The sequence below is a fragment of the Aquarana catesbeiana genome, linkage group LG01 (assembly GCF_042186555.1).
Source record: "Aquarana catesbeiana isolate 2022-GZ linkage group LG01, ASM4218655v1, whole genome shotgun sequence".
Lineage (NCBI taxonomy): Eukaryota > Metazoa > Chordata > Amphibia > Anura > Ranidae > Aquarana > Aquarana catesbeiana.
In genome coordinates, this window is record NC_133324.1 from 4,738,952 (window position 1) to 4,754,064 (window position 15,113).

The following is a 15,113-nucleotide window of genomic DNA, read 5'->3' on the forward strand; positions in this document are numbered from 1 at the left end:
CAGCCTCGTGTCCTCCACGTCACCACCCTAGTGACCCATCCAGCAGCCTCGTGTCCTCCACGTCACCACCCTAGTGACCCATCCAGCAGCCTCGTGTCCTCCATGTCAACCCCTAGTGACCCATCCAGCAGCCTCGGGTCCTCCACGTCACCCCCCTAGTGACCCATCCAGCAGCCTCTTGTCCTCCACGTCACCACCTTAGTGACCCATCCAGCAGCCTCGTGTCCTCCGTGTCATCCCCCTAGTGACCCATCCAGCAGCCTCGTGTCCTCCATGTCACCCCCCTAGTGACCCATTCAGCAGCCTTGTGTTATCCATGTCACCCCCCTAGTGACCCATCCAGCAGCCTCGTGTCTTCCATGTCATCCCCCTAGTGACCCATCCAGCAGCCTCGTGACCTCCATGTCATCCCCCTAGTGACCCATCCAGCAGCCTCGTGTCCTCCATGTCATCCCCCTAGTGACCCATCCAGCAGCCTCATGTCTTCCATGTCATCCCCCTAGCGACCCATCCAGCAGCCTTGTGTTATCCATGTCATCCCCCTAGTGACCCATCCAGCAGTCTTGTGTCATCCCCTAGTGACCCATCCAGCAGCCTCGTGTCTTCCATGTCATCCCCCTAGTGAACCATCCAGCAGCCTCGTGTCCTCCATGTCACCCCCCTAGTGACCCATCCAGCAGCCTCGTGTCCTCCACGTCACCCCCCTAGTGACCCATCCAGCAGCCTCGTGTCCTCCATGTCACCCCCCTTGTGACCCATCCAGCAGCCTTGTGTCCTCCACGTCACCCCCCTAGTGACCCATCCAGCAGCCTCGTGTCCGCCACGTCACCCCCCTAGTGACCCATCCAGCAGCCTCGTGTCCACCACATCACCCCCCTAGCGACCCATCCAGCAGCCTCGTGTCCGCCACGTCACCCCCCTAGTGACCCATCCAGCAGCCTCGTGTCCACCACATCACCCCCCTAGCGACCCATCCAGCAGCCTCGTGTCCACCACATCACCCCCCTAGCGACCCATCCAGCAGCCTCGTGTCCACCACATCACCCCCCTAGCGACCCATCCAGCAGCCTCGTGTCCGCCACGTCACCCCCCTAGTAACCCATCCAGCAGCCTCATGTCCTCCATGTCATGCCCCTAGTGACCCATCCAGCAGCCTCGTGTCTTCCATGTCATCCCCCTAGTGATCCATCCAGCAGCCTCGTGTCCACCACATCACCCCCCTAGCGACCCATCCAGCAGCCTCGTGTCCGCCACGTCACCCCCCTAGTAACCCATCCAGCAGCCTCGTGTCCTCCATGTCATGCCCCTAGTGACCCATCCAGCAGCCTCGTGTCTTCCATGTCATCCCCCTAGTGATCCATCCAGCAGCCTCGTGTCCGCCACGTCACCCCCCTAGTGACCCATCCAGCAGCCTCGTGTCCTCCAGGTCATGCCCTAGTGACCCATCCAGCAGCCTCGTGTCCTTCATGTCATCCGCTTAATGGCCGTCTTTTGTGACCCATCTTTACAAAAACCCCTCTATTTCCCAGCATTTGACCTCTGTCTTCTGGTCCTGGTCTACCTGTTATCCCCCTAGCGACCGGTCTTCTGTGTCTATTTTCAGTGCTCCATCTATGCCCAGTCCCCTATGTCCTGGTATCAGGTCTCCATCTCCTGGTCTCTTATCTCCTGTCACATAGCCTACATGCAATGTCCTGTATATCACCCCCCCCCCCAGTGACCTGTCTTCTTCTAAGTACTGGGACTCTGGCTGTCCCTTTAAAGCCAAGAAACACTTACCTGAGAGAGCTGCCTGCTGTCCATGTTTAACGTGTTCCTGATAGAGGACATTGCCTTGAGTGCTCCTGCTTCATCCAGATTGTCCTGACTACTCTTCTCCTGACCCCCCGGTGTCCTGACTACTCTTCTCCTGACCCCTGGTGTCCTGAATACTCTTCTCCTGACCCCCCCGGTGTCCTGACTACTCTTCTCCTGACCCCCCGGTGTCCTGCCTACTCTTCTCCTGACCCCCCGGTGTCCTGACTACTCTTCTCCTGACCCCTGGTGTCCTGACTACTCTTCTCCTGACTCCCCGGTGTCCTGACTACTCTTCTCCTGACCCCCCGGTGTCCTGACTACTCTTCTCCTGACTCCCCGGTGTCCTGACTACTCTTCTCCTGACCCCCCGGTGTCCTGACTACTCTTCTCCTGACCCCCCGGTGTCCTGACTACTCTTCTCCTGACCCCCCGGTGTCCTGACTACTCTTCTCCTGACCCCTGGTGTCCTGACTACTCTTCTCCTGACCCCCCGGTGTCCTGACTACTCTTCTCCTGACCCCCCGGTGTCCTGACTACTCTTCTCCTGACCCCCCGGTGCCCTGACTACTCTTCTCCTGACCCCCCAGTGTCCTGATTACTCTTCTCCTGACCCCCTGGTGTCCTGACTACTCTTCTCCTGACCCCCCGGTGTCCTGACTACTCTTCTCCTGACCCCCCGGTGTCCTGACTACTCTTCTCCTGACCCCCCGGTGTCCTGACTACTCTTCTCCTGACCCCCCGGTGTCCTGACTACTCTTCTCCTGACCCCCCGGTGTCCTGACTACTCTTCTCCTGACCCCCCGGTGTCCTGACTACTCTTCTCCTGACCCCCCGGTGTCCTGACTACTCTTCTCCTGACCCCCCGGTGTCCTGACTATTCTTCTCCTGACCCCCCGGTGTCCTGACTACTCTTCTCCTGACCCCCCGGTGTCCTGACTACTCTTCTCCTGACCCCCCGGTGTCCTGACTACTCTTCTCCTGACCCCCCGTGTCCTGACTACTCTACTCCTGACCCCCTGATGTCCTGACTACTCTTCTCCTGACCCCCCCGGTATCCTGACTACTCTTCTCCTAACCCCCCGGTGTCCTGACTACTCTTCTCCTGACCCCCCCGGTATCCTGACTACTCTTCTCCTGACCCCCCGGTGTCCTGACTACTCTTCTCTGACCCCCCGGTGTCCTGACTACTCTTCTCCTGACACCCCGGTGTCCTGACTACTCTTCTCCTGACCCCCCGGTGTCCTGACTACTCTTCTCCTGACCCCCCGGTGTCCTGACTACTCTTCTCCTGACCCCCCGGTGTCCTGACTACTCTTCTCCTGACCCCCCGGTGTCCTGACTACTCTTCTCCTGACCCCCCGGTGTCCTGACTATTCTTCTCCTGACCCCCCGGTGTCCTGACTACTCTTCTCCTGACCCCCCGGTGTCCTGACTACTCTTCTCCTGACCCCCCGGTGTCCTGACTACTCTTCTCCTGACCCCCCCGTGTCCTGACTACTCTACTCCTGACCCCCTGATGTCCTGACTACTCTTCTCCTGACCCCCCCGGTATCCTGACTACTCTTCTCCTAACCCCCCGGTGTCCTGACTACTCTTCTCCTGACCCCCCCGGTATCCTGACTACTCTTCTCCTGACCCCCCGGTGTCCTGACTACTCTTCTCTGACCCCCCGGTGTCCTGACTACTCTTCTCCTGACACCCCGGTGTCCTGACTACTCTTCTCCTGACACCCCGGTGATATCAGACTCTCTGCTACTACCTGGACTGCTCTGATCTGCTCCACCTACCCACAAGGCTTTGTATGTGCCCTTTATTATGTAACTGTCTTTGTATGTAGCACTTCCAAACTGTTTTACCTGCTAACCCCTGGCCTGACACTTCTGTGACCCCTTTGTACCCAGATCCCTATGTCCAACCTATACCCATTCCCCTATGTCCCCTCTATACCCAGTCCCCTATGTCCCCTCTATACCCAGTCCCCTATGTCCCACCTATACCCAGTCCCCTATGTCCCCTCTATACCCAGTCCCCTATGTCCCACCTATACCCAGTCCCCTATGTCCCCCCTATACCCAGTCCCCTATGTCCCCCCCTATACCCAGTCCCCTATGTCCCACCTATACCCAGTCCCCTATGTCCCCCCTATACCCAGTCCCCTATGTCCCCTCTATACCCAGTCCCCTATGTTCCACCTATACCCAGTCCCCTATGTCCCCCCTATACCCAGTCCCCTATGTCCCCTCTATAACCAGTCCCCTATGTCCCTTCTATACCCAGTTCCCTATGTCCCCTCTATACCCAGTCCCTTATGTCCTCTATACCCAGTCCCCTATGTCCCCCCTATACCCAGTCCCCTATGTCCCCCCTATACCCAGTCCCCTATGTCCCCTCTATACCCAGTCCCCTATGTCCCCCCTATACCCAGTCCCCTATGTCCCCTCTATACCCAGTCCCCTATGTCCCCCCTATACAAAGTCCCCTATGTCCCCTCTATACCCAGTCCCCTATGTCCCCCTATACCCAGTCCCCTATGTCCCCTCTATACCCAGTCCCCTATGTCCCCCCTATACCCAGTCCCCTATGTCCCCTATATAACCAGTCCCCTATGTCCCTTCTATACCCAGTTCCCTATGTCACCTCTATACCCAGTCCCTTATGTCCTCTATACCCAGTCCCCTATGTCCCCCCTATACCCAGTCCCCTATGTCCCTGCTATACCCAGTCCCCTATGTCCCCTCTATACACAGTCCCTTATGTCCCCCCTATACCCAGTCCCCTGTGTCCCACCTATACCCAGTCCCCTATGTCCCTTCTATACCCAGTCCCCTATGTCCCCTCTATACACAGTCCCTTATGTCCCCTCTATACCCAGTCCCCTATGTCCCACCTATACCCAGTCCCCTATGTCCCCTCTATACCCAGTCCCCTATGTCCCACCTATACCCAGTCCCCTATGTCCCCCCTATACCCAGTCCCCTATGTCCCCCCCTATACCCAGTCCCCTATGTCCCCCCTATACCCAGTCCCCTATGTCCCCTCTATACCCAGTCCCCTATGTCCCACCTATACCCAGTCCCCTATGTCCCCCCTATACCCAGTCCCCTATGTCCCCCCCTATACCCAGTCCCCTCTATAACCAGTCCCCTATGTCCCTTCTATACCCAGTTCCCTATGTCCCCTCTATACCCAGTCCCTTATGTCCTCTATACCCAGTCCCCTATGTCCCCCCTATACCCAGTCCCCTATGTCCCCTCTACACCCAGTCCCCTATGTCCCACCTATACCCAGTCCCCTATGTCCCCCCTATACCCAGTCCCCTATGTCCCCCCCTATACCCAGTCCCCTATGTCCCCCCTATACCCAGTCCCCTATGTCCCCTCTATACCCAGTCCCCTATGTCCCACCTATACCCAGTCCCCTATGTCCCCCCTATACCCAGTCCCCTATGTCCCCCCCTATACCCAGTCCCCTATGTCCCCTCTATAACCAGTCCCCTATGTCCCTTCTATACCCAGTTCCCTATGTCCCCTCTATACCCAGTCCCTTATGTCCTCTATACCCAGTCCCCTATGTCCCCCCTATACCCAGTCCCCTATGTCCCCCCTATACCCAGTCCCCTATGTCCCCTCTATACCCAGTCCCCTATGTCCCCCCTATACCCAGTCCCCTATGTCCCCTCTATACCCAGTCCCCTATGTCCCCCCTATACCTAGTCCAGTCCCCTATGTCCCCTCTATACCCAGTCCCCTATGTCCCCCCTATACCTAGTCCCCTATGTCCCCTCTATACCCAGTCCCCTATGTCCCCCCTATACCCAGTCCCCTATGTCCCCTCTATAACCAGTCCCCTATGTCCCTTCTATACCCAGTTCCCTATGTCCCCTCTATACCCAGTCCCCTATGTCCCCCTCTATACCCAGTCCCCTATTCCCCCTCTATACCCAGTCCCCTATGTCCCCCTCTATACCCAGTCCCCTATGTCCCCCCTATACCCAGTCCCCTATGTCCCCTCTATAACCAGTCCCCTATGTCCCTTCTATACCCAGTCCCCTATGTCCCCTCTATACCCAGTCCCTTATGTCCCCCCTATACCCAGTCCCCTATGTCCCCCCTATACCCAGTCCCCTATGCCCCCTCTATAGCCAGTCCCCTATGTCCCCTCTATACCCAGTCCCCTATGTCCCCTCTATAGCCAGTTCCCTATGTCCCCTCTATATCCAGTCCCTTATGTCCTCTATACCCAGTCCCCTATGTCCCCCCTATACCTAGTCCCCAATGTCCCCTCTATACCCAGTCCCCTATGTCCCCCCTATACCCAGTCCCCTATGTCCCCTCTATACTCAGTCCCCTATGTCCCCTCTATACCCAGTCCCTTATGTCCCCCTCTATACTCAGTCCCCTATGTCCCCTCTATACCCAGTCCCCTATGTCCCCTCTATACCCAGTCCCCTATGTCCCCCCTATACCCAGTCCCCTATGTCCCCTCTACACCCAGTCCCCTATGTCCCCCCTATACCCAGTCCCCTATGTCCCCTCTATACCCAGTCCCTTATGTCCCCCTCTATACCCAGTTCCCTATGTCCCCCCTATACCCAGTCCCCTATGTCCCCTCTATACCCAGTCCCCTATGTCCCCCCTATACCCAGTCCCCTATGTCCCCTCTATAACCAGTCCCCTATGTCCCTTCTATACCCAGTCCCTTATGTCCTCTATACCCAGTCCCCTATGTCCCGCCTATACCCAGTCCCCTATGTCCCCTCTATACCCAGTCCCCTATGTCCCCCCTATACCCAGTCCCCTATGTCCCCTCTATACCCAGTCCCCTATGTCCCCTCTATACGCAGTCCCCTATGTCCCCTCTATACCCAGTCCCCTATGTCCCCCCTATACCCAGTCCCCTATGTCCCCTCTATACCCAGTCCCTTATGTCCCCCTCTATACCCAGTCCCCTATGTCCCCCCTATACCCAGTCCCCTATGTCCCCTCTATACCCAGTCCCCTATGTCCCCCCTATACCCAGTCCCCTATGTCCCCTCTATACCCAGTCCCCTATGTCCCGCCTATACCCAGTCCCCTATGTCCCCTCTATACCCAGTCCCCTATGTCCCCCCTATACCCAGTCCCCTATGTCCCCTCTATACCCAGTCCCCTATGTCCCCTCTATACCCAGTCCTCTATGTCCCCCCTAAACCCAGTCCCCTATGTCCCCTCTATACCCAGTCCTTTATGTCCCCCTCTATACCCAGTCCCCTATGTCCCCCCTATACCCAGTCCCCTATGTCCTCTCTATACCCAGTCCCCTATGTCCCCTCTATACCCAGTCCCCTATGTCCCCCTCTATACCCATTCCTCTATGTCCCCTCTATACCCAGTCCCCTAGGTCCCCTCTATACCCAGTCCCCTATGTCTCCCCTATACCCAGTCCCCTATGCCCCCCCTATACCCAGTCCCCTATGTCCCCTCTATAAACAATCCCCTATGCCCTCTCTATACCCAGTCACTTTTGTCCCCTCTATACCCAGTCCCCTATGTCCCCCCTATACCCAGTCACCTATGTCCCCTCTATACCCAGTCCCCTATGTCCCCCCTATACCCAGTTACCTATGTCCCCTCTATACCCAGTCCCCTATGTCCCCTCTATACCCAGTCCCCTATGTCCCCCCTATACCCAGTCCCCTATGTCCCCTCTATAACCAGTCCCCTATGTCCCTTCTATACCCAGTCCCTTATGTCCTCTATACCCATTCCCCTATGTCCCGCCTATATCCAGTCCACTATGTCCCCTCTATACCCAGTCCCCTATGTCCCCCTCTATACCCAGTCCCCTATGTCCCCTCTATACCCAGTCCCCTATGTCCCCCTCTATACCCATTCCTCTATGTCCCCCTCTATACCCATTCCTCTATGTCCCCTCTATACCCAGTCCCCTAGGTCCCCTCTATACCCAGTCCCCTATGTCTCCCCTATACCCAGTCCCCTATGCCCCCCCTATACCCAGTCCCCTATGTCCCCTCTATAAACAGTCCCCTATGTCCCTTCTATACCCAGTCACTTTTGTCCCCTCTATACCCAGTCCCCTATGTCCCCCCTATACCCAGTCCCCTATGTCCCCTCTATACCCAGTCCCTTATGTCCCCCTCTATACCCAGTCCCCTATGTCCCCTCTATACCCAGTCCCCTATGTCCCCCCTATACCCAGTCCCCTATGTCCCCTCTATACCCAGTCCCCTATGTCCCACCTATACCCAGTCCCCTATGTCCCCTCTATACCCAGTCCCCTATGTCCCCCCTATACCCAGTCCCCTATGTCCCCTCTATACCCAGTCCCCTATGTCCCCTCTATACCCAGTCCTCTATGTCCCCCCTAAACCCAGTCCCCTATGTCCCCTCTATACCCAGTCCTTTATGTCCCCCTCTATACCCAGTCCCCTATGTCCCCCCTATACCCAGTCCCCTATGTCCTCTCTATACCCAGTTCCCTATGTCCCCTCTATACCCAGTCCCCTATGTCCCCCTCTATACCCATTCCTCTATGTCCCCTCTATACCCAGTCCCCTAGGTCCCCTCTATACCCAGTCCCCTATGTCTCCCCTATACCCAGTCCCCTATGCCCCCCCTATACCCAGTCCCCTATGTCCCCTCTATAAACAATCCCCTATGTCCCCTCTATACCCAGTCACTTTTGTCCCCTCTATACCCAGTCCCCTATGTCCCCCCTATACCCAGTCACCTATGTCCCCTCTATACCCAGTCCCCTATGTCCCCCCTATACCCAGTTACCTATGTCCCCTCTATACCCAGTCCCCTATGTCCCCTCTATACCCAGTCCCCTATGTCCCCCCTATACCCAGTCCCCTATGTCCCCTCTATAACCAGTCCCCTATGTCCCTTCTATACCCAGTCCCTTATGTCCTCTATACCCATTCCCCTATGTCCCGCCTATATCCAGTCCCCTATGTCCCCTCTATACCCAGTCCCCTATGTCCCCCTCTATACCCAGTCCCCTATGTCCCCTCTATACCCAGTCCCCTATGTCCCCCTCTATACCCATTCCTCTATGTCCCCTCTATACCCAGTCCCCTAGGTCCCCTCTATACCCAGTCCCCTATGTCTCCCCTATACCCAGTCCCCTATGCCCCCCCTATACCCAGTCCCCTATGTCCCCTCTATAAACAGTCCCCTATGTCCCTTCTATACCCAGTCACTTTTGTCCCCTCTATACCCAGTCCCCTATGTCCCCCCTATACCCAGTCCCCTATGTCCCCTCTAACCCAGTCCCCTATGTTCCCCCTATACCCAGTCCCCTATGTCCCCTCTTAACCAGTCCCCTATGTCCCCCTCTATACCCAGTCCTCTATGTCCTCTCCATACCCAGTCCCCTATATCCCCTCTATACCCAGTCCCCTATGTCCCCTCTATACCCAGTCCCCTATGTCCCCTCTATACCCAGTCCCCTATGTCCCCTCTATACCCAGTCCCCTATGTCCCCTCTATACCCAGTCCCCTATGTCCCCCCTATACCCAGTCCCCTATGTCCCCTCTATAACCAGTCCCCTATGTCCTCTCTATACCCAGGAAGTCCCCTATGAAGCAATCCATTTCTAGAGAGTTCCTGTTTTTTTGGGGTATACTTTATATTGAAGATTCACAGAATCCCATTTACTTTTGTGCCCTGCCCCTGCTTACACATAGCCAGGGGTTCTAACCCATCCCTCCTCCAAAATGACCCCAAAATGTGACTTACCAGATGGGTTCTGTGGTGGGCAGCTCCAGACGATGATGAACTGGAGGAGGAGGATCAGGAGGACCATGTTTCTGGAATAGAGAGAGAACCAATGAGAAGGCACAAAGGGGGTCACCAGTTCAACAGAGCCCCGTTCTCTGTCCCCAGGTATTGGATGGCTTAAACATCACATGATCTAGCCACATCCACCAAGATGGGCCAGACCCCCTCAGCTGGGGCTATGAAGTAACAAGACCTCCGTCCTTCACTTGGGCACCTTTAAGAATTTACTGGATCTAAAGCCCCCCCAGTGTAAAATGTAATAATTGTAATTAATGTGAATGTTCAATTAATGGAAACCTGAGAATGGGCTGAGGCATCAAACCAGCTTCGTGATATAACCTTCATCACATCGGAGGTCCCCCCATCACATCGGAGGTCCACCTACACATCAATGTCCCTCAACACATAAAAGTACATGAGAGGCCCCCATTATATAAGAAGTCCCCAATCACATAAGTGTCCCCATCACATAGAAGTACATGAGAGGTCCCCCCATCATATAAGAAGTCCCCGATCACATAAGTGTCCCCATCACATAGAAGTACATGAGAGGTCCCCCCATCATATAAGAAGTCCCCGATCACATCACTGTCCCCATCACATAGAAGTACATGAGAGGTCCCCCCATCATATAAGAAGTCCCCGATCACATAAGTGTCCCCATCACATAGAAGTACATGAGAGGTCCCCCCATCATATAAGAAGTCCCCGATCACATAAGTGTCCCCATCATATAGAAGTACATGAGAGGTACCCCCATCATATAAGAAGTCCCCGATCACATAAGTGTCCCCATCACATAGAAGTACATGAGAGGTCCCCCCATCATATAAGAAGTCCCCGATCACATAAGTGTCCCCATCATATAGAAGTACATGAGAGGTACCCCCATCATATAAGAAGTCCCCGATCACATAAGTGTCCCCATCACATAGAAGTACATGAGAGGTCCCCCCATCATATAAGAAGTCCCCGATCACATCACTGTCCCCATCACATAGAAGTACATGAGAGGTACCCCCATCATATAAGAAGTCCCCAATCACATCACTGTCCCCATCACATAAAAGAACATTGGAGGTCCCTCCATCATGTCAGAAGTCCCCGATCACATAAGTGTCCCCATCACATAGAAGTACATGAGAGGTCCCCCCATCATATAAGAAGTCCCCGATCACATCACTGTCCCCATCACATAGAAGTACATGAGAGGTACCCCCATCATATAAGAAGTCCCCAATCACATCACTGTCCCCATCACATAAAAGAACATTGGAGGTCCCTCCATCATGTCAGAAGTCCCCGATCACATAAGTGTCCCCATCACATAGAAGTACATGAGAGGTCCCCCCATCATATAAGAAGTCCCCGATCACATCACTGTCCCCATCACATAGAAGTACATGAGAGGTACCCCCATCATATAAGAAGTCCCCAATCACATCACTGTCCCCATCACATAAAAGAACATTGGAGGTCCCTCCATCATGTCAGAAGTCCCCGATCACATAAGTGTCCCCATCACATAGAAGTACATGAGAGGTCCCCCCATCATATAAGAAGTCCCCGATCACATCACTGTCCCCATCACATAAAAGAACACCGGAAACCCCCCCCATCGCGTCAGAGGTCACCCCATCACATAAAAGATGTCGGGTGATCTGGGGAGGTCTCCAGCAGTCTCTGGTAGGACAATGTTGGGTGATCTGGGGAGGTCTCCAGCAGTCTCTGGTGGGACAATGTTGTGTGATCTGGGGAGGTCTATAGCAGTTTCTGGTGGGAGAATGTCGAGGGATCTGGGGAGGTCTCTAGCAATCTCTGGTGGAAGAATGTCGGGTGATCTGGGGAGGTCTCTAGCAGTCTCTGGTGGGAGAATGTTGGGTGGTCTGAGAAGGTGTCTAGCAGTCTCTGATGGGACAATGTTGGGTGATCTGGGGAGGTCTCTAGCAGTCTCTGGTGGGACAATGTCAGGTGATCTGGAGAGGTCTCCAGCAGTCTCTGGTGGGACAATGTTGGGTGACCTGAGGAGGTCTCTAGCAGTCTCTAGTGGGACAATGTTGTGTGATCTGGGGAGGTCTTTAGCAGTCTATGATGGAAGAATGTTGGGTGATCTGGGGATGTCTCTAGCAGTCTCTGATGGGAGAATGTTGGGTGATTTTGGGAGGTCTCTAGCAGTCTATGGTGGGAGAATGTTGGGTGATCTGGGGAGGTCTCTAGCAGTCTCTGGTGGGACAATGTCAGGTGATTTGGGGGGGGGGCTCTAGCAGTCTCTGGTGGGACAATGTCAGGTGATCTGGGGAGGACTCTAGCAGTCTCTGGTGGGACAATGTTGGGGGATCTGGGGAGGTCTCTAGCAGTCTCTGGTGGGAGAATGTTGGGTGATCTGAGGAGGTCTCTAGCAGTCTATGGTGGGAGAATGTTGGGTGATGTGGGGAGGTCTTTAGCAGTCTCTGGCAGGGCTGGACTGGGACAAAAATTTGGCCCTGGACTTCATCATGACCGGCCCACTTTAATTTTGAGTGTCCCCAACAGCATCCCCCTTACACCAGTGTGTCCCCAACAGCGTCCCCCTTACATCAGAGTGTCCCCAACAGTGTGCCCCTTACATCAGAGTGTCCCCAACAGCGTCCCCCTTCACAACAGAGTGTCCCCACCAGCAGCCCCCTTCACATCAGAGTCCCCACCAGCAGTCCCCTTCACACCAGAGTCCCCACCAGCAGCCCCCTTCACATCAGAGTCCCCACCAGCAGCCCCCTTCACATCAGAGTGTCCCCCATCACCTCCCCCTCCCACATGTACTCACACTTTTGAAGGCAGCTTCTCGTTCCTCTCTCCAGTCATGTGATAACAAGAGATAAGGGGAGAGAGGAAGGAAAGTGTGCTGGCTGTCTATCTCCCCCTGCAGGCTGGAGGGAGCAGAAAGCCTAATGCTCTCTCCAGCAAGTGACGGAAGCTGCTCCTCCTTACAGGAGTGAAATCGCGATCACTCACTGTCAGAGAGAAGCGGCTGCAGGACTGCACATGACTGGCCCACTGAGCCATCGGCCCACCGGGAAACTCCCGGTAGTCCCGATGGCCAGTACATGCCTGGTCTCTGGTGGGAGAATGTTGCATGATCTTGGGAGGTCTCTAGCAGTCTCTGGTGGAGAATGTTGGGAGATCTGGGGAGGTCTCTAGCAGTCTCTGGTGGGACAATGTCAGGTGATCTGGGTTGGGCTCTAGCAGTCTCTGGTGGGACAATGTTGGGTGATCTGGGAGGTCTCTAGCAGTCTCTGGTGGGAGACTGTCGGGTGATCTGGGGAGGTCTCTAGCAGTCTCTAGTGGGAGAATGTTGGGTGATCTGGGGAGGTCTCTAGCAGTCTATGGTGGGAGAATGTTGGGTGATCTGGGGAGGTCTTTAGCAGTCTCTGGTGGGAGAATGTTGCGTGATCTTGGGAGGTCTCTAGCAGTTCATGGTGAGAGAATGTTGGGAGATCTGGGGAGGTCTCTAGCAGTCTCTGGTGGGACAATGTCAGGTGATCTGGGTTGGGCTCTAGCAGTCTCTGGTGGGACAATGTTGGGTGATCTGGGAGGTCTCTAGCAGTCTCTGGTGGGAGACTGTCGGGTGATCTGGGGAGGACTCTAGCAGTCTCTGGTGGAGAATGTTGGGTGATCTGGAGAGGTCTCTAGCAGTCTCTGGTGGGATAATGTCAGGTGATCTGGGTTGGGCTCCAGCAGTCTCTGGTGGGACAATGTTGGGTGATCTTGGGAGGTCTCTAGCAGTCTCTAGTGTGAGAATGTTGGGTGATCTGGGGAGGTCTCTAGCAGTCTCTAGTGGGAGAATGTTGGGTGATCTTGGGAGGTCTCTAGCAGTCTATGGTGGGAGAATGTTGGGTGATCTTGGGAGGTCTCTAGCAGTCTATGGTGGGAGAATGTTGAGTGATCTGGGGAGGGCTCCAGCAGTCTTTGGTGGGACAATGTTGGGTGATCTGCGGTGGTCTCTAGCAGTCTCTGGTAGGAGAATGTTGTGTGATCTTGGGAGGTCTCTAGCAGTCTTTGGTGGGAGAATGTTGGGTGATCTTGGGGAGGTCTCTAGCAGTCTTTGGTGGGAGAATGTTGGGTGATCTTGGGGAGGTCTCTAGCAGTCTCTGGTGGGACAATGTTGGGTGATCTGGGGAGGTCTCTAGCAGTCTCTGGTAGGACAATGTTGGGTGATCTGGGGAGGTCTCTAGCAGTCTCTGGTGGGAGAATGTCAGGTGATCTTGGGGGTCTCTAGTAGTCTCTGGTGGGAGAATGTTGAGTGGTCTTGGGAGGTCTCTAGCAGTCTTTGGTGGGAGAATGTTGGGTGATCTTGGGGAGGTCTCTAGCAGTCTTTGGTGGGACAATGTTGGGTGATCTGGGGAGGTCTCTAGCAGTCTCTGGTGGGAGAATGTCAGGTGATCTTGGGGGTCTCTAGTAGTCTCTGGTGGGAGAATGTTGAGTGGTCTTGGAAGGTCTCTAGCAGTCTTTGGTGGGAGAATGTTGGGTGATTTTGGGAGGTCTCTAGCAGTCTCTGGTGGGAGAATGTTGGGTGATCTTGGGAGGTCTCTAGCAGTCTCTGGTGGGACAATGTCAGGTGATCTGGGGAGGTCTCTAGCAGTCTCTGGTGATCGGTTACCTGGGTGATGTGGTGGAAAGATGTTCACAGACAGGAATACCTGGAAATAGAATATAAATTATTACCGATGATCGATCAGTATGATTTATACATAAAAAAAATAAAATCTGACCTGACAATAATGTACAGCCAGGATCTGTCTAATAATAATAGTATATGTGGCAGTTTGCAGAGCACTTTACAACATGAGGGCAGATAGTACAGATACCATGTAATATAGGAGGAATCAGGGAGCCCTGATCCCCGGAGCTTACAATCTATAAATCTATATTATAGAATGGGACCCCCTGTATTAGCATGCGGTCCCTGCCCATCCTCTATGCAGTCCCTGCCCATCCTCCATGCGGTCCCTGCCCATCCCCCATGCGGTCAGCACTCACCTCTGGAGTCTCCTGCTGTACGGGGCAGAATTCGGTGAAGTTCTTTATATTGGGAGGGGGAGGGGAATTGTCATTTCTGTGTCAATATTTTTCCATCCATATTAACCATCTCTCTCCTCTCATAGCTGATCTGTTCTTCTCTCCATTATCCGGGATGAGGGAATGTAGCACCAACATATACCATGGGGCTAGAAACCCCATAGGAGCTTACACACTAAATAGGGGAGAGCTGTACTAAGGGGGGTTGTGATGGGGGAGCTGTATTGGGGTGGGGGGAGGGGATTGTATGGTAGGGGGTAGCTGTATGGGGGGAGGAAATTTTACAGTGGAGTGGAACTGTACTGGGGAGGAGCCTGCTGTACTGAGGGGGAACTGCTGGGGGGGGATTGTACTGAGGAGGGGTTGTGATTTGTGGGGGGGGGGTATTGTACTGGAGGGGTAGTTCTGAGCTGAGGGGGGCAGCACAGGAAGGGGAGGAAGGGCTGTACTGAGGGGGAACTGCTGGGGGGGGATTG

At 54.6% G+C, this 15,113-nt stretch overlaps 1 protein-coding gene across 1 annotated transcript in view; it reads right to left on the reverse strand.

The window, feature by feature from the left end:
• Positions 1-14,614, reverse strand: part of LOC141124140 (coagulation factor XI-like) — a 68,654-nt gene extending 54,040 nt beyond the window's left edge. Inside the window, exons 1-3 of the mRNA XM_073612216.1 lie at positions 14,599-14,614; positions 14,219-14,258; positions 9,541-9,611 (exon numbers count right to left, since the gene is read on the reverse strand). Of these exons, the coding sequence (XP_073468317.1) occupies positions 9,541-9,607 (67 nt within the window). The 5' untranslated portion in view covers positions 9,608-9,611; positions 14,219-14,258; positions 14,599-14,614. The remainder of the gene's footprint in view (positions 1-9,540; positions 9,612-14,218; positions 14,259-14,598) is intronic.
• Between the last annotated feature and the right edge of the window lie 499 nt (positions 14,615-15,113).